Here is a 17977-nt window from a genome sequence, read left to right as displayed (position 1 = left end):
TTCATTTTCCCATATGGGTTCTGCACTTGTGCCCGTAAGCACACCATCAGAAATAATAAATTTTCTGATAATGAGCCTGGCGTTTGGGGTTTACACCAGCGCACAGGCCAGTGGAAATCAATTTCATTCATTCTGGGTTGGAACGTTCTGGAAAATATGTCCCAGAATTGTTCTGGGAAAGATGGGCAGGTGGGGAGAGTCATCTCCTGACACACCAAGTTTGAGGGTGTCTAATTAAATCTAGGTCCTTTTCGCCTGCTCTTCTACTACAAAAGGGAAATTTGAGGTAAATTTAGCAAGGAAAGAGCATAAAAAGAGGCAGGCCTGGAGATCTGCCAAAGCCGCCCTCACAAAAGTCGGCCAACAATGGCCTCACACTCCTGCCAGCTAATATCTGCCATCAGGTGCCACATGGGGTGGAGAAACCAGGATCACAGTCACTTCTCCATTCTCCAAAATGTCATTTTGGCATTTTAAGAGGCTGGACAAAGAAGAAAGAGGTTTCCTTTCCCCCCCTTTTTAAAAACTGAGCTATAGCGGAAACTGAACACCAAACGAGCCCCAGCGCCGACAGGATCAAATTCAATTTTTTCCTCAGCGGTGCCAGGTGTGCGCGTGAAAATATGGAAACTGAGGGCACCCATTTGGGCCTCGGGAGTCAACAAACGCTCCTAAATTGGCAAAGGCAACCGCAGGCCAAAAGGATGACGGTTTTTATGGGCCCAGTGAGATATTAGTCAGGAAGCCATTTCAGAGTGCCTGAGGGCATCGTAAACAAATTTGTTTCCCTGCACTTGTTTGGCGTGACACGAGGTCTGCCAGGCAACAAGGCCTACAGCCCAACGTCCTCACAGACGGCCTTGATGACGGCCGCCATCTTGGGTGGAAACTGGTGTTTCCAATTCCCTCAGCGCCACTAGGGCTAACCAAGTTCTGTCATAAAAAGTGACAGGAGAAAAGTAATATAACTGCCCTCCTGCAGCATGATTTACCTCAGACGGGCAAGGCAAAGATGAGAATGAAAAATGAGGAAACAAGGGCTGTGAGGGAAATAGTATAGAAACCAGGACAGACGAGGGAGACCCTTCTGGAACATTCTGGTGGCTCTGGACCACTATTATTGAATTGAATTAAGCTGCCCTGTCTCACCTCAGCTTGCTGAAGGAGGGAGATATAGTAATAATAATAATAATAATAATAATACAGTGGTGCCCGCAAGACGAATGCCTCGCAAGATGGAAAACTCGCTAGACGAAAGAGTTTTCCGTTTTGGAGGTGCTTCGCAAAACGAATTTCCTATGGGCTTGCTTCGCAAGACGACAATGTCTTGCGAGTTCCTGCTGGTTTTTTCCCCTCCCCCCCCTTTTTCTAAGCCGCTAAGCCGCTTATCAGCTGATCTGCTAATAGCGCTAATCCGCTAATCCGCCAATGGGCTTGCTTCGCAAGACGAAAAAACCGCTAGACGAAGAGAATCACAGAACGGATTCTTTTCGTCTTGCGAGGCACCACTGTATTTTATTTATATCCCACCCTCCCCAGCTGAAGCCGGGCTCAGAGTGGCTAACAACAATAAAACAATACAGCATTCTAAAACCAATTCATTAAAAAATCAGTTCAAATCAAATTAATGGCAACCATTGGGCTAGAGTTCTGTGAGGAACTTGAGATATGACTTGAGGGGAAGGTGTTTCATTACAAAATGGTGCTATGGGTGGTGTTCACAGAGATAATCTTTCTCAAAGCCAACCCCATGAGGTAAGCTGAGCTGTGAGAAAGAGGCTGGGAAGGATCCCTGTGAGAGTTTCATGGCTGAGTCGGTGGGATTTGAACTCGGCTCTTCATAGATGAAAGTACAGTGGTGCCTCGCAAGACGAAAAGAATCCGTTCTGGGATTCTCTTCGTCTAGCGGTTTTTTCGTCTTGCGAAGCAAGCCCATTGACGGATTAGTGGATTAGCGCTATTAGCGGCTTTTAGCGGCTTATCAGCTGATCCGATCAGCTGATCGGATCAGCTGATAAGCGGCTTAGAAAAAGGGGGGGGAGGAAAAAAAACCAGCAGGAACTCGCAAGACATTTTCGTCTTGCAAAGCAAGCCCATTGACGGATTAGCGGATTAGCGCTATTAGTGGCTTTTAGCGGCTTATCAGCTTATCGGATCAGCTGATAAGCGGCTTAGCGGCTTAGAAAAAGGGGGGGAAGGGAAAAAAACCCGCAGGAACTCGCAAGACATTGTCGTCTTGCGAAGCAAGCCCATAGGAGATTCGTTTTGCGAAGCACCTCCAAAACGGAAAACTCTTTCGTCTAGCGAGTTTTCCGTCTTGCGAGGCATTCGTCTTGCGGGGCACCACTGTATGGCATGAGATTTTGCTACCCTACAAGGCTTTTCTTTTTCCAGGCACGAAAACAGGAAACACCTTCAGTGGGAACCAAACACATTGATATTTAACAGAAAGGCAAAAATAAGACGAGCGTGTTGAATGAAAGGCGCGTGTTCCGAAATCCCTGGTTTGGTATCTGGAGAATCCAGCGCACTTAGAAGAACAGCTTTCACTTCAAAGCCACAACACTAACCAAGTTTCTAGTCCTCGGGACTGAAGAAACAGCCTGAAATGATGGCAGCGCTCTCAGGGCTGGCTATGTAGGGGCCGAGGGTAGGATTTCCATTGCTGAGGCGCTGCCCCATGAGAGCCAGTGTGGTATAGTGGTAAGAGTTCAATGGAGATGGCCTAACTCTGACCCTATACAGTCAGCCATAAAACTCCCTGCGTGATCTCGGGACAGCTACTCTTTTCTCTCTCGGCCAAACATAGCCCACATGGTTGTCGTGAGGATAAAATGGGCAGAACAAGAAGGGCTGACTTCTCCATCTTGAATTCCTCAGGAGGAGGATAAAGAAATAGCTAGCAGCTGCCGAATAAAACAATGCATTTCCGACATCCTTTATTTGAAGTCAGGATCTGGCTTTCCATGAACTCTGCTTGGTGCCCGATGAAGAAAAGTAGATTTAAAAAAAAACAAAACCTAACCATTTTTGCAATACAACCCACCGCACAACAAAAACCATAACACTAACACAATTTGACAATTCAAATTTGAATACTGATATACCTATGACTACACCTTTTGAACAATTTTCCCCCACCTCTCCTCCCCCTACTTCCCACCACTGTCTGCCTTATCGCTTAAATATTCCTTCCAGATTTCTTCATATTTATCCATTCTTAATTTGCGTCGACATGCAATTCCTTCGTATGTAGCTAGTCTGTCCATATTATCAATCCATGTGCTCAATGGTATCTTTTTGGAGCTCTTCCAATTTATCAAAACAAGTTTTTTTGCTTCCAATATGGCACAGTACATCCATTTTTTTTGACCCCTTGTAATCTCCCACATTTCCGGAATATAATTTAGAATTCAATTCAATTCCCCTAAATAACAATTTCTTTTTATGACTCTTGCTAGAGCTATCCTCACCCCACACCAAAATGATCTTATCACGGGGCAGCTAATCATCATATGTACTGTTTGCATTTTTACTCCCACAGCTCCAGCAGTAGAAAAGTAGATTTAAAAAGCCGCCCGGCGCTTTATATAATAGGAAGCGCAAGCGGCGTCAAGGAAGGGTGTCCCGTCAGGAATCTTGCAAGGAGCCCTGCCACTTTATAGAGAGTTATTCCAAGCAGGTGGTGCTGCGGAGCAAGATGGTGGGGAGGGGGAAAGAAGAATCCCCCACCCACCCTCCCGATGTATTTATACCTCCCGCTGGGATCAGCAGACGAAATGGACACCCAAGGGATCGGGTTGCACGAAATCTTGGCCCAGGCCCCGCAAGGAGGAGGAGGAGCAGGAGAAGGCGTCCCGGTCTTAAATTAGGGGCTTCCCTTCCCCTCCCAAGGCCGGAGGTGTCACATGTGTCCCGCCTGTCAATGCAGTCGGCTTCTCGCGGCTTGTCCTCCGTGGTTGACATGGACAGCTGTTAGGCTTGGGGGGGGGGGAAGAGTTAGGTTAGGTGGATAAAAGTCACCAGCCCCGAAGTTGACGCAAGCGGGCAATGGAAACGACCCACGTCAAGAAGCGGCGGTGGCGTCAGAGCCGACGGCAAAAGGGGTGTGTGCGAAAACCATGGGTTGGCCTCTGCAACCCGCAATGTATCACAATGCGTTGCTTGGTTGGCTGTGCCAGCCAGCAGCATAGCTGTCAACTTTCAGATTTGAAAATAAGGGATCAGCAGCCTCACCTGTCCCGGGGACAGTCTACAGGATATCTAACAATCCGGAATAGCAGTGGGAAGCAGCGTTGGAATAAGGGAATTTCCCGCAAAGAAAGGAAAGGTTGACAGCTATGGCCAGCAGCAGAGGACGGGGCAGTGGACGTTGGTCAATGCTAGGTTGACATGAAGGCACTTGCGGTGGGAACAATTGCCAACTTATGCTTTTGCCTCCGAGACCCACTCTTGTTCAGAGACAGGGGAAGGAATGGGGCCCTTTCTCTTTGGCTTTATACCCACTTATAAAGGCCCACAATTAGACACCAACCATCCGCCTATGGCTTATTTAAAAATTATTATTTAATAAGGGACGCGGGTGGCACTGTGGTCTAAACCACCGAGCCTCTTGGGCTTGCCAATCAGAAGGTTGGCGGTTCAAATCCCCGCAACGGGGTGAGCTCTCGTTGCTCTGTCCCAGCCAACCTAGCAGTTCGAAAGCACGCCAATGCAAGTAGATAAATAGGTACCACTGCGGCGGGAAGGTAAACGGTGTTTCCATGCCTTCTGGCACTTGTCACGGTCCTCCGTGCACCAGAAGTGGTTTAGTCATGCTGGCCACATGACCCAGAAAGCTGTCTGTGGACAAACGCCGGCTCCCTCGGCCTGAAAGCGAGATGAGCGCTGCTGCAACATCATAGTTGCCTTTGATTGGATTTAACTGTATGTGGATTTCAAAGCATCCCTGCGTCTTTGAAGGTCCTGGCTCTGTGGACATTGCTTGTATTAGTGGACCCAGACGTTTTCCGTTGGCCTTCTCTGGATCACACATTTAAGCCTCCTTTCTGAAGAGCCCCCTGTCCAATGCTTTGCTCTGTCCCCTTTGCAATGTCGTGTGAGCCAAGTGGTAGTCAAGAGGTCTGCCTTCCCTCCCTGGTGTGCCTCTGTGAGATCAGGGCAGCTCGGCCAATGGCCAGCCAGAAGCTGTGCTGCCAACAAATTCCTTTTTGCAGGGTTCAGTATAGCGTTGGGGAATCTCAGGGCTAGGTGCCAAAGGCAGCCCTCTGGGCCTCTCGACCCGATCCTCAGGAATCTCCCCAGCCCTCCCTTGAGCACTTTTACCTGGTTGGAATGTGTCTTCCAGGGGTGATTGTGCCTTTTGCTTACCTGGACAGAGATGGAACTAGCTGTACAAAGTGGTCACTTTGGACTGGGGCACTGCCCATTACCAGAATGTGGCCCTCAGAAGGTTCCTCATGGGGACATGTGGCCCTTGAGCAGGAAAAGCTTCCCCAACAATGTAGTAGAGGCTGAACGACAGTAGTGCTGCCTAGAGATTAATGCTTGGGGCAAATGAAATGTTGCTTCAAGTTCTTACTTTAAAAAACAAAACAAAAAAAACTTCCTTTAGCTGTCTTTGTTTTAAAAAAAGGGAAAAGCAGGATTTGGGGGCAGGAAACTAGTTTGGGAATTGGTCCAGTTCAGGACTTCATGCAATTGCTTTTCCTTTGCAAATACTGAAAGAAAATTGGCCAGGGTTAAGCTAGCTTTTCAAAAGCAGTGTTTTCCATGTTTGGTGCAGTCTGATTGTTGGACTATGACCAGGGAGACCCGGGTTCAAATTTCCATTCAACCACAGAAGTTGCGCGCGCGTGCGCGCGCACACACACACACACACTTTCTCTTGCAATCCAGCTACCTAGCAGGGTTGTTGTGAAAGGCAGTCTCTATGCAGTGAAACAAAATCAGAGACTGGAACCAACAAAGGAAGTAACCAGACAATGTAACCTGCGTTCATACCTCCCCTTTTTAAAAAATATAAACCATTCTATATACAGTACGTGGTAAAAAATAAATTTTGCTCTTGAATGAGTGGTCCCGGAATGTCCAACCAACTGAACATTTCCAAGGGTATCCCCTCAGAAAGTAAGCAACCATGTTGTCAAGATGGAGTCAGTGCAGGAGGTTCCTCTTCGTCAGAGTCAAATTCCACATTCTCGTCTTTTACCCATTTGCCAGAACCATCTTGGACCCAACCGGAACTGCCAGAGAAGGGAAGGAAATAAACACATCTGAGAAGGGGATGCTCATTTTTCTGGAATAATGGCTCTAAGCACACTTGCAGAGCACAATATTAAACTGCACTGCCGTACACCATGGCTGAGATACTTCTGTAACGTTTAAGTGCAAGACAGCTGTGTAACATTAATTAAAAGTTTCCTGTTCAGAACACTCAAAGAAGCTGCCTAATGCAGAGTTAAACCAGCAAGCTCTGTGTTGTCTATGCTGTCAAACAGTGGCTCTTGAGGGTTTCGGGTAGTTTCTCCCAGCCCTATCCGGAGATGCCAGCTTCTGTTTGCTGCAGGCGGTGCTTTACATCACTCAGTTTCTCCTTTTTTCCTAGTACAGTGGTACCTCAGGTTACATACGCTTCAGGTTACATATGCTTCAGGTTACAGACTCCACTAACCCAGAAAAAGTACCTTGGGTTAAGAACTTTGCTTCAGGATGAGAACAGAAATCGTGCGGCGGCGGTGCGGCAGCAGCAGGAGGCCCCGTTAGCTAAAGTGGTGCTTCAGGTTAAGAACAGTTTCAGGTTAAGAACGGACCTCCGGAACGAATTAAGTACTTAACCCGAGGTACCACTGTATATAGACATAATATTATAAAAAGCAATAAAACAAGACTGAGCTTGCCAACAGAAAGCTTTTGTTTAAGAGCACGATAGCCCTTAAAAGCTTTTAATTAAGAGTACAGTAGACCTTAAAAGCCTTAATAGTGCTTTGCCTGTGTCTACACTGGAAGGGATGCATTGAAATCGAACTTTATAGTAAAACCTGATCACCCTCCCCTGCAAAACCAGGTCTTGAAACAAAGAAAACAGTGCAGACGCAACTTTGCTCCCCTGATGCTTTTCGGCTCCTAGCCTGCAAATCTAGTACCTGTGATCCCACCACTTAGTTAACACATCTTCTGGGCAACTTCTAACCTACCTTTTCAGCCTCAGATAGTGTTCCAAAGCCCGGCGCTTCTCCGGGGTAACATCACCAGTGTCAGAATGAGGTGCTGCACCGTGAGGCGCTTTCCTTTTGCGGCTACGCTCCTTTCTCAGAGCTGCAGATCTTTTCAGCAATTCTGGAGTCAAGAGAGATTGATATTTAGGAGTTGCATCTCCTTGCTCACTGGCAACTTGGGACGGGGCTGGCGCCTGTAAAATCCTGCCCACTTCACAATAACAACTGCAGATGAGGCAATTGTGTCCACATCTGCAGGTCCTTCTGGATTGATTTGGGAGTGTAGATCAGAAGAGGAAGTTGAAAGACACTCCTGGCTTGCCAGCAGCACATGTGAAACGGATCTAGGAGTTTTAGCAAACCACAAGCTTAACACGAGTCAACAGTGTGATGTGTGCATAGGAGGGCGACGAAGATGGTAAAGAATCTGGAGACCAAGTCTTATGGGAGTGGCCGCCGGGACCACACAACACTGGTCCTGAGAGATCTGCATTGGCTCCCAGTACGTTTCTGAGCACAATTCAAAGTGTTGGTGCTGATCTTTAAAGCGCTAAACGGCCTCAGTCCTGTATACCTGAAGGAGAGTCTCCACCACCGTCGTTCTGCCCGGACACTGAGATCCAGCACTGGGGGCCTTCTGGCAGTTCCCTCATTGCGAGAAGTGAGGTTGCAGGGAACCAGACAGAGGGCCTTCTCGGTGGTGGCGCCCGACCTGTGGAACGCCCGCCCTTCAGATGTGAAGGAAATAAGCAGCTATCTTATCTTTAAAAGACATCTAAAAGCAGCCCTGTTTAGGGAAGTTTTTAATATTTAATACTGTATTGTTTTTAACACTCGCTTGGAAGCTGCCCAGAGTGGCCAGATGGGCAGGGTATAAATAATAAATTATTATTATTATTATGAGGACAGTTGAACCTGCAGAAAAAAGCCTGAAAGGTGACATGACAGCCGTCTGCAAGTACATGAAGGGCTGTTACATGGAAGATGAAACGAGCTTGTTTTCTGCTGCTCCAGACAAGAATGGACATTCCAACGAAACCTTAGAACAAATTTCTGATGGCAAGAGCTGTTCAACCGTGGAACGAACTCCCTTAGAAAGTTGTGGACTCTCCTTCTTTGGAGGTTATTAAACAGAGGTGGGGTGGCCCACCTGTCAGTGCTTCTTTAATAATAATAATATTTTTTTATTTATACCCCACCCTCCCCAACCAAGACCGGGCTCGGGGCGGCTAACAACCAATAATAAAAACAAGTTGATTAAAATACAATTTAAAAGATTAAGATACAATATTAAAACAATTATGGAGCAATCTCATCATAGGAGGAGAAAGGAAAAAGAAAAAGGGGGAGGGAATCAAACGGATTCTGAGCCCAAGGCCAGGTGGAACAACTCTGTCCTACAGGCCCTGTGGAAAGAGATCAGATCCCGCAGGGCCCTGGTCTCATGAGACAGAGTGTTCCACCAGGCCGGAGCCAGTGCTGAGAAGGCCCTGGCTCTGGTGGAGGATAATCTGACTTCCTTAGAGCCCGGGACCTCTAGGGTGTTGCTATTTATGGACCTTAAGGTCCTCCGTGGGGCATACCAGGAGAGGCGATCCCGTAGGTACGAGGGCCCTAGGCCGTGAAGGGCTTTAAGTCAAAACCAGCACCTTAAATCTGACCCTGTACTCCACCGGGAGCCAATGCAACTGGAAAAGCACTGGGTGAATATGCTCCCATGGCAGAGACCCCGTGAGGAGCCTCGCTGCAGCATTCTGCACCCGCTGGAGTTTCTGGAACAGCTTCAAGGACAGCCCCGCGTAGAGCGAATTACAGTAGTCAAGCCTGGCGGTGACCGTAGCATGGATCACTGTGGCCAGGTCGGGGCGGGAAAAGTAAGGGATACCTTAGCTGTGATACCTGTGTTGAAAGGAGTTGGAATAGTTAACTCCTGGGGGTCTTTTCCAACTCTACAATTCTATGATTCTACACTGGCAGTGGGGATTTAGCCTGGGGGCTTTTGCATGCAAAACCGTGCTCTATGACTGAGGTACAGCCTGAAACCAATGAGGAAACACCACAACCAAACTGCTCCAAAGCAATTTTCTACCTGACGTGGAAGTTGCGCACCCAGGCAAATCCACAGCAGAAGTGGCTTCTGGCAAAGGCAGTCTATGTTCTTCTGCATGAATGGAGTTCTTGGGTTTTGACGGCTCATTTTCTTCAGACTCTCTGGAGCTTGCATCTGTCCTTGAGGTACTGGGGGCAATGTCACTTCCTGCCACCCTGTGCCAAATAAATCAGTCATGTTGAGGCCTTGTAGAAAGTCATCTTCCTTATATTATTATTGTTGCTAATAATAATAATAATTTATTATTTATACCCCGCCCATCTGGCTGGGCTTCCCCAGCCACTCTGGGCGGCTTCCAACCAAATATTAAAACACAGTAATGCATCAAACATTAAAAGCTTCCCTAAACACGGCTGCCTTCAGATGTCTTCTAAATGTCTGGTAGTAGTTATTCTCTTTGACATCTGGTGGGAGGGCGTTCCACAGGGAGGGCGCCACCACCGAGAAGGCCCTCTGCCTGGTTCCCTGTAACCTCATTTCTCGCAGCAAGGGAACCGCCAGAAGGCCCTCAGAGCTGGACCTCAGTGTCCGGGCAGAACGATGGGGGTGGAGACAATCCTTTAGATATACTGGACCTTCAGATATACTTCTTCAGATATACTTGTTGTTATTATTATTGAGATTCAATGCAGTGTAGCGGTTAAAGCACTGTTTCTCAAACTTAGGTTCTCAGCTATTGTTGGACTACAACTCCCATCATCCCTACTAAGCAGGACCAGTGGTCAGGGATGATGGGGGTTGTAGTGCAACAACAGCTGGGGACCCAAGTCTGAGAAACACTGGCGCATGTTGGTCTGGGGTTCAAATCCCCCACCTGGCCACTACTTCTCAGCCTAACCTAGGGTTGTTATGGGGTTTAAATGGGGGGGGGGGACCACATATACTACCTTGAGCTCCTTTCAGAAAAAGGATATAGATGCCATAAATATTAATCAGACATTATCTAAAGGTTTCAAAGCAACTTAAATACATAAATTTAAATGCATTGTACAGAAAGAAATAGTCTGTGTAACAGCAACCGGAAGCGTCAGCTGCACACTAGTAAATGATAAATATAAATAATAATGTTTTATTTATTTAGTAACACAGTAACAACATCTTAGACTATCAAAAGGCTCGGGCCGAAATGGTAAACCTTTACCTGGTACAAAAAAAAAAAATGTCAGTGAAGGTGCCAGGTGGACTTTGCTGGGGAGAGGATTCCACAGACAAGGAGCCACCACTGAAAAGGCACCGCTCTCCCTTGTCACAATCCTCTGAGCCTGCCTCAGAGAGGGAACCTAGGGAAGTTCCTCAGAAGGAGATCTAAGGCCACCGGGTGCCACTTCCCAGCCAACGGGGAACATGGACACCATCCGCATTAAAGTTCACGGGGCCACGGTTTGAGAGCAAAGCACGTTACCTGTTTCGCCGGCAGCAGCTGCTATAAGGGACATTTTTCAGCAAAGCGTTGTGGGCGATCTTCCTGGTCTCCACAAGCAAAGGTGCAGGGCCTGGACTCACCTAAAGAAAGAGGGTTTATCAATTTATTTATGAGTATTTTCTTATGAAATGTCTCAAATCAATCTAGCAATAAAATCATCAACACTAAAAACCACACACACAAACACATTTTGTACATGAAAACGTAGCCTAGTAGCAGAGCACCTTCTTTGGAGAGCGGCTGCCAATCAGTGTAAGCAAGACTAGAGGGATCTGACTGTATAAAGGAGCCTCCTCTGTTCCAATTTATATCGACCCTTTCTTCAGAACCACGAGGACTAGAATCATATTGACTTTAAAGGGCAAACTATAGCTTAGTGGCAGATCTTCCATGCTAAGGTTGCTTTCCGAAAGTCTTGCTGAAGTCTGTGGGACTCATGAGCCCAGGATTGCAGTGGAAGAAAACTCAGCCGACACAGAGGCTGCCATTCTAGTTTGCAATTCTTAGCAACTAAGAAGCGGCAAGGAGCATGCAAACTTACCTGGGCACCAGTTTCTTCTGCTCGGAGGTACGCTTGGTGGCGGCGTTTCTGGACCTCGCTCTCGAGTGAACGCTTCTTCCCATAGAACTTCTGCAAACCTTTTACAAAGTGAGAGACAGAGGACAAAAGAACATGGCAGGGTCTTGGTTCAAATCTCTGGGCTGCCTTGGTTAAAGCAAAATCTCTATCTACACCTCAGTCTTCCTGATCTGTAAAATGGGACCAGACATCCTTACTTGACCATTGTGAGGATGAACGAAACTACTGCAAATTAAAAGTGCCACAGAATAACTGCGGCAATAATTAAAAACAAACCAAAGATGGGCAGTCACACAACAAAGTGGCTGGTGATGTTAATTTTCAGCCACCCTTTGACCTCTCCAATTTTGGTACCGGGTAGCACACCTTTCCTCGCACACAGATCCCTTCTTTTACTACCCCGAGCAGCAAATTGAGCAGTACCTGAATATGGAGCAATGAGAGCAGGGAGATGGCTTAGCTCCCCCACCACAACGCTGCTCTTAGCAAAGTGGTATAAAGCTTGGGTATTATCTGCTCTGATGGTTGGATGAGGGAATATGGGGGCATTGAGGGCTCAATAAAAGCTTCCGCAAACTTACTGATGAGGTGCTTCTTTCCAGAACGGTGGACCGTGAGCATGTCGAGAGTGTCAAAAACTGGACGGTGGAAGCAGACAGTGCAGGCATATCTGCTGGGGCGAAGGAACGAACAAAGAGAACTGAATTAGAACTTACTCCATTGCACTCAGTGGGGCAGCCTTAGCCCCATTCAATCTGTGGGACTGAGTTCTAAGCAGGCTTGTTACAACACTGCTCTGTAAATAAATCATGACAAACATGCTAGAACAGTGGTGATCTTGAGTATATAGCCTTTCTCTTTTCTTTTTCCAATAATTCATTACCCGTTTTTTAAAAGACCCCATTTTCTATAATACTCTAATTATCCATATGGTTTTTAAAAATCTTTCTTTGAAGCACACACACACACACACACGAGAGAGAGAGTGTGTCAGTGTGGTATAGTGATTAAGAGCAGTGGACTCGTAATCTGGTGAACCGGGTTCGATTCCCCGCTCCTCCACATGCAGCTGCTGGGTGAAAATGGGCTAATCACACTTCTCTGAAGTCTCTCAGCCTCATTCACCTCACAGAGTGTTTGTTTTGGGGAAGGAAGGGAAAGGAGATTGTTAGCCACTTTGAGACTCCTTAAAGGTAAAGGTAAAGGGATCCCTGACCATTAGGTCCAGTTATGGACGACTCTGGGGTTGCAGCGCTCATCTCGCTTTACTGGCCGAGGGAGCCGGCGTACAGCTTCCGGGTCATGTGGCCAGCATGACTAAGCTGCTTCTGGCGAACCAGAGCAGCGCACGGAAACGCCGTTTACCTTCCCGACGGAGCGGTACCTATTTATCTACTTGCACTTTGTGCTTTCGAACTGCTAGGTTGGCAGGAGCAGGGACCGAGCAATGGGAGCTCACCCCGTTGCAGGGATTCGAACCACCAGCCTTCTGATCGGCAAGTCCAAGGCTCTGTGGTTTAACCCACAGCACCACCTGCGTCCCTGAGACCCTAAAAGGTAAAAGGTAAAGGTACCCCTGCCCGTACGGGCCAGTCTCTACAGACTCTAGGATTGTGCGCTCATCTCACTCTAGAGGCCGGGAGCCAGCGCTGTCTGAAGACACTTCCAGGTCACGTGGCTAGCGTGACGAAACTACTCTGGCAAGCCAGAGCCGCACACGGAAACGCCGTTTACCTTCCCGCTAGTAAGCGGTCCCTATTTATCTACTTGCACCCGGGGGTGCTTTCGAACTGCTAGGTTGGCAGGCGCTGGGACCGAGCAACGGGAGCGCACCCCACTGCGGGGATTCAAACCACCGACCATGCGATCGGCAAGTCTTAGGCGCTGAGGTTTAACCCACAGCGCCACCCGCGACCCTTTGAGACTCCTTAGGGTAGTGATAAAGCGGGATATCAAATCCAAACTCCTCCTCTTCTTCTCAAACAACTCTGCTTAATTTAAAACAGCTTAGGGCCAGCGTCTTGGCTGCAAAATGGGGTGTTAATAAAAATGAAAACTATAAATAATATTACTCTCTTCTTCTACTCCATGTATTCTAACTAAAATTGACTTATGAACTACACATGCCATAAGAGAGCCAGTTTGGTGAGAGCTAAACTGTGGTCTCTTTCTTTTTGCTGCCCTGCTACATCAGCGATCTGGGATTGGGGAGCATGTGCAAAGTGCCCAGTTTGCTCTAACTGCCCACTGTTAGCTGCGCATCAAACCTGCACCATCTATTATCAATCAATGAAGATAACAACGGTGTATCCAGTGTTCTTTAGCTCTGACCTGCCATCTCTCAGCAGCAAAGCTTCGTCCTCAGGGATATAATTGGCCAAGAGATCAGCAACTCTTCTTTTCTGGAAATGAATAAAGAAGGAGAAATATTTCACCTGGGTTTAGCTACAGGCAAAGTCACAGTAGGAGAGAGGAATTGGGGTGTGAGCCCACAGGGTCTCGAAAAAGGGAGAGGAGAGTTGGAGATGGGGGCCTTGGGCAGAAAGTCTGGAACAGGGACCATTTGCACAGTGCTAGGACTGGGATCCTGTGCAGAGTCCACAGTGACTGGGAGCATGCGCAGAGCGCAGCTGCTTTCTCCTGGGGCAGGGAGAACATGCGGAGCAGCTCAGCTTGCTCTCTAGGCCTGGTATGATATTTACGTTTTCTAAATCATTCAGGAAGAGATGGAGGCAGTGAGATTTTACTTTCTTGGGCTCCATGATCACTGCAGATGATGACAGCATCCACGAAATTAAAAGACGCCTGCTCCTAGGGAGAAAAGCAATGACAAACCTACACAGCATCTTAAAAAGCAGAGACATCACCTTGCCAACAAAGGTCTGTATAGTCAAAGCTATGGTTCCCCCAGTAGTGATATATGGAAGTGAGAGCTGGACCATAAAGAAGGCTGATCACAGAAGAATAGATGCTTTTGAATTCTGGTGCTGGAGGAGACTCTAGAGAGTCCCATGGACTGCAAGAAGATCAAACCTATCCATTCTTAAGGAAATCAGCCCTGAGTGCTCACTGGAAGGACAGATCCTGAAGCTGAGGCTCCAAGACTTTGGCCACCTCATGAGAAGAGAAGACTCCCTGGAAAAGACCCTGATGTTGGGGAAGATGGAGGGCACAAGGAGAAGGGGACGACAGAGGACGAGATGGTTGGACAGTGTTCTCGAAGGTACCAGCATGAGTTTGACCAAACTGCGGGAGGCAGTGGAAGACAGGAGGGCCTGGCGTGTTCTGGTCCAGGGGGTCTCAAAGAGTCGGACACGACTAAACAACAACAATAGCAAATCATTCAGAGACCTCTGAGTTTGAGCCAGTTGGTTGTGTGGCGGTTAGAATGTCGAACTGGGACCCGGGACAGACCAGGGTTCGAATATCTGATCAGCCACATGAAACCCATTGTGTGACTTTGGACGAATCCCTGCCTCTCAGCCTAACCTCCTTTGCAGGGATTCAACTAAGGTTACCAGATGTCCCCGTTTCCCAGGGACAGTTCCTGGATTTACAAATCAGTCCCCATACAAAATCCATTGAAGTTGAAAAGTGTCCCCGGATTCATTGAAAAAAAATCTGGCAACCTTAGATTAAACGAGGAAGGGGGAAACCATGTCCAAGTCACCTTGAACTCCTTGGAGAAAGAAGTGGAACAGAAATGCAACAAATAAATAATTATAAATAAAAAAGAGACTAAAAAGCCTAGCCCCGACGACGACAACGAACTGGGAGGTTGTGCAGATTCTTTTTTGCGGGGGGGATTCATCATGCGAAAGGTGGGGCTGGATGAATCCTTAGCCGGAATTAAGATTGCCGGAAGAAATATCAACAACCTCAGATATGCAGATGACACAACCTTGATGGCAGAAAGTGAGGAGGAATTGAAGAACCTTTTAATGAGGGTGAAAGAGGAGAGCGCAAAATATGGTCTGAAGCTCAACATAAAAAAAATGAAGATCGTGGCCACTGGGCCCATCACCTCCTGGCAAATAGAAGGGGAAGAAATGGAGGCAGTGAGAGATTTTACTTTCTTGGGCTCCATGATCACTGCAGATGGTGACAGCAGCCACGAAATTAAAATACACCCGCTTCTTGGGAGAAAAGCAATGACAAACCTAGACAGCATCTTAAAAAGTAGAGACATCACCTTGCCAACAAAGGTCCGTATAGTTAAAGCTCTGGTTTTCCCAGTAGTGATGTATGGAAGTGAGAGCTGGACCATAAAGAAGGCTGATCGCCAAAGAATGGATGCTTTTGAATTCTGGTGCTGGAGGAGACTCTTGAGAGTCCCACGGACTGCAAGAAGATCAAACCTCTCCATTCTGAAGGAAATCAGCCCTGAGTGCTCACTGGAAGGACAGATCCTGAAGCTGAGGCTCCAAGACTTTGGCCACCTCATGAGAAGAGAAGACTCCCTGGAAAAGACCCTGATGTTGGGAAAGGTGGAGGGCGCAAGGAGAAGGGGACAACAGAGGATGAGATGGTGGGACAGTGTTCCCGAAGCTACCAGCATGAGTTTGACCAAACTGCGGGAGGCAGAGGAAGACAGGAGTGCCTGGCGTGCTCTGGTCCAGGGGGTCACGAAGAGGCGGATACAACTAAATAACTCAACAACAACAAGATCCCTTGAATGCCTTTTGAACCCCCCCCCAAAAAAAAAATCTTCCCCTCCACTCACCTTGAGCACATTGAGCTGGCTGGGGTCGTCTCCCTCCCTCTTGAAAGACATGCTGCGCCCCCTTCGCTCCTTCAGGCTCCGAAGACTGAGCAAGGAGCAGGAGGACTCCTCCAACACTTCCTGTTTTGGCCTCCAGAACTACAACCCCCAGCATGCACCTGGATGCCGGTCTCTTGCCTCCCTTCCCTTCCCAGCCAATCAGGATTCAGGGATTTCCTAAGCAGGCTTGCGCAGCCAACGAAAATGGAGCACGCGCAAAACTCGATTTCCCAGCATGCCGCACGGCTTTCAGCTTCATAAACCAGGCATGGCCAAACTTGGCCCGCTAGCTGTTTTGGGACTACAATTCCCATCATCCCTGACCACTGGTCCTGTTAGCTAGGGATGATGGGAGTTGTAGTCCCAAAACAGCTGGAGGGTCAAGTTTGGCCATGCCTGCCAGAGACCAATGTAAATGTTATCAGAGAAGGGGCGGGGTAGAATCTGAAAAAAAGAAAGGAAGAAAGCAAGCCTAAAACATCTATCTATCAATGATAATAGATGATAACATATATATTTAATATAATATATTTAATTAATATATTATAAATATATATTTAAATCCACCCTGGCTTTTAAAGTGTGTTTTAAATCAGAACTGCAAATTACATTCTGCTGTTTCTCTATAAAGGAATTGTTTGAAGGTGGGGTTTTTTGGTCCTTTTTTGATATTTATTATTGTCTTTTTACTGGGGTATTGTTGTTGTTTTGTAAGTATGCCCATTGATGGGACCATATTTGTAGCCTGATGAAGAGTTGGATCTAACTAGGGCCTTCCTCAGAGCTAATCCATTGAAAAAAACTTAAAATTAGCCATGTTGGTCTACTTCAGAGGGGCTACTCTGCTAAAAAAAACCCCAACTTTAAGTGAATATAACCAAGCTTACTCTCAGGTAAGCGTGTAAGGAAAGTGCAACATAAACGCTCCAGGAGAGGCTGGTTGCTAGATCAGGCCAAGGGGAGGGCTCTAGTCCAGTGTGCTGTTCTCACGGTGGCCAAATGCTCCTAAAAACCTAGTAATGCAGATAGACTGCCTCTGGACCTGGAGGTTCCATAAGACCCCACAAGCAGGCCGTGTATAATTAGACTTATTTCATAGCACTGATAAGGGACGTGGGTGAAGCTGTGGTCTAAACCACTGAGCCTCTTGGGCTTGCCGATCAGAAGGTTGGCGGTTCGAATCCCCATGACGGGGTGAGCTCCCGTTGCTCAGTCCCTGCTCCTGCCAACCTAGCAGTTCGAAAGCACACCAGTGCAAGTAGATAAATAGGTACCGCTCCGGTGGGAAGGTAAACGGCATTTCCGTGCACTGCTCTGGTTCGCCAGAAGCGGCTTAGTCCTGCTGGCCACATGACCCGGAAGCTGTACGCCGGCTCCCTCGGCCAGTAAAGCGAGATGAGTGCCGCAACCCCAGAGTCGGCCGTAACTGGACTTAATGGTCAGGGGTCCCTTTACCTTTACATCACTTGATATTCCACTTGACTGTAAAACAAACAAACTTCCAAGCGGTTTAGGAAAAGAATAAAGCAATTAAATTATCAGTTTTTTAAAAATTAATAAAACCAAGTATTTAAAAAAATCAAAATATATTTAAAGCCAATGGTAAACTAAAAAAAACAAACAAAACCAGATTAGAATGCATGCCATCATACTACATATGTGGATAATTTTATACACTTCTATCATGTTGCCACTTCTCCAAACTAAAAGCCCCCAAATTTGCAACCTTTCTTTCTGCAGTTCCTTTGACCATTGTTGTTGTTGTTTAGTTGTTTAGTCGTGTCCGACTCTTCGTGACCCCATGGACCAGAGCACGCCAGGCACTCCTGTCTTCCACTGCCTCCTGCAGTTTGGTAGCTTCGAGAACACTGTCCCACCATCTCGT

General features: G+C 47.3%; 1 protein-coding gene and 1 long non-coding RNA gene across 2 annotated transcripts in view; both read right to left on the bottom strand.

The window, feature by feature from the left end:
- The window catches only part of LOC309520756, a 31354-nt gene extending 30157 nt beyond the window's left edge, over positions 1-1197 (bottom strand). Inside the window, exon 1 of the long non-coding RNA XR_014214380.1 lies at positions 993-1197. This is a non-coding gene — a long non-coding RNA (uncharacterized lncRNA). The remainder of the gene's footprint in view (positions 1-992) is intronic.
- Positions 1198-6037: 4840 nt separating this feature from the next.
- Positions 6038-16219, bottom strand: SCNM1 (sodium channel modifier 1). The gene is made up of 8 exons (XM_082202532.1): positions 16054-16219; positions 13662-13732; positions 11912-12000; positions 11292-11389; positions 10730-10830; positions 9307-9482; positions 7197-7338; positions 6038-6245 (listed from the first exon to the last, which is right to left on the bottom strand). The coding sequence occupies exons 1-8, from the start codon at positions 16102-16104 to the stop codon at positions 6146-6148; spliced, it is 828 nt and encodes a 275-aa protein (XP_082058658.1). The 5' UTR covers positions 16105-16219; the 3' UTR covers positions 6038-6145.
- Positions 16220-17977: the final 1758 nt, after the last annotated feature.

Source organism: Podarcis vaucheri, assembly GCF_965113315.1.
Source record: "Podarcis vaucheri genome assembly, chromosome: 16".
In the NCBI taxonomy this organism is placed as follows: Eukaryota; Metazoa; Chordata; class Lepidosauria; order Squamata; family Lacertidae; genus Podarcis; species Podarcis vaucheri.
The sequence above is the reverse complement of the archived record's forward strand: the minus strand, read 5'-3'. Positions and strand labels throughout refer to the sequence as shown.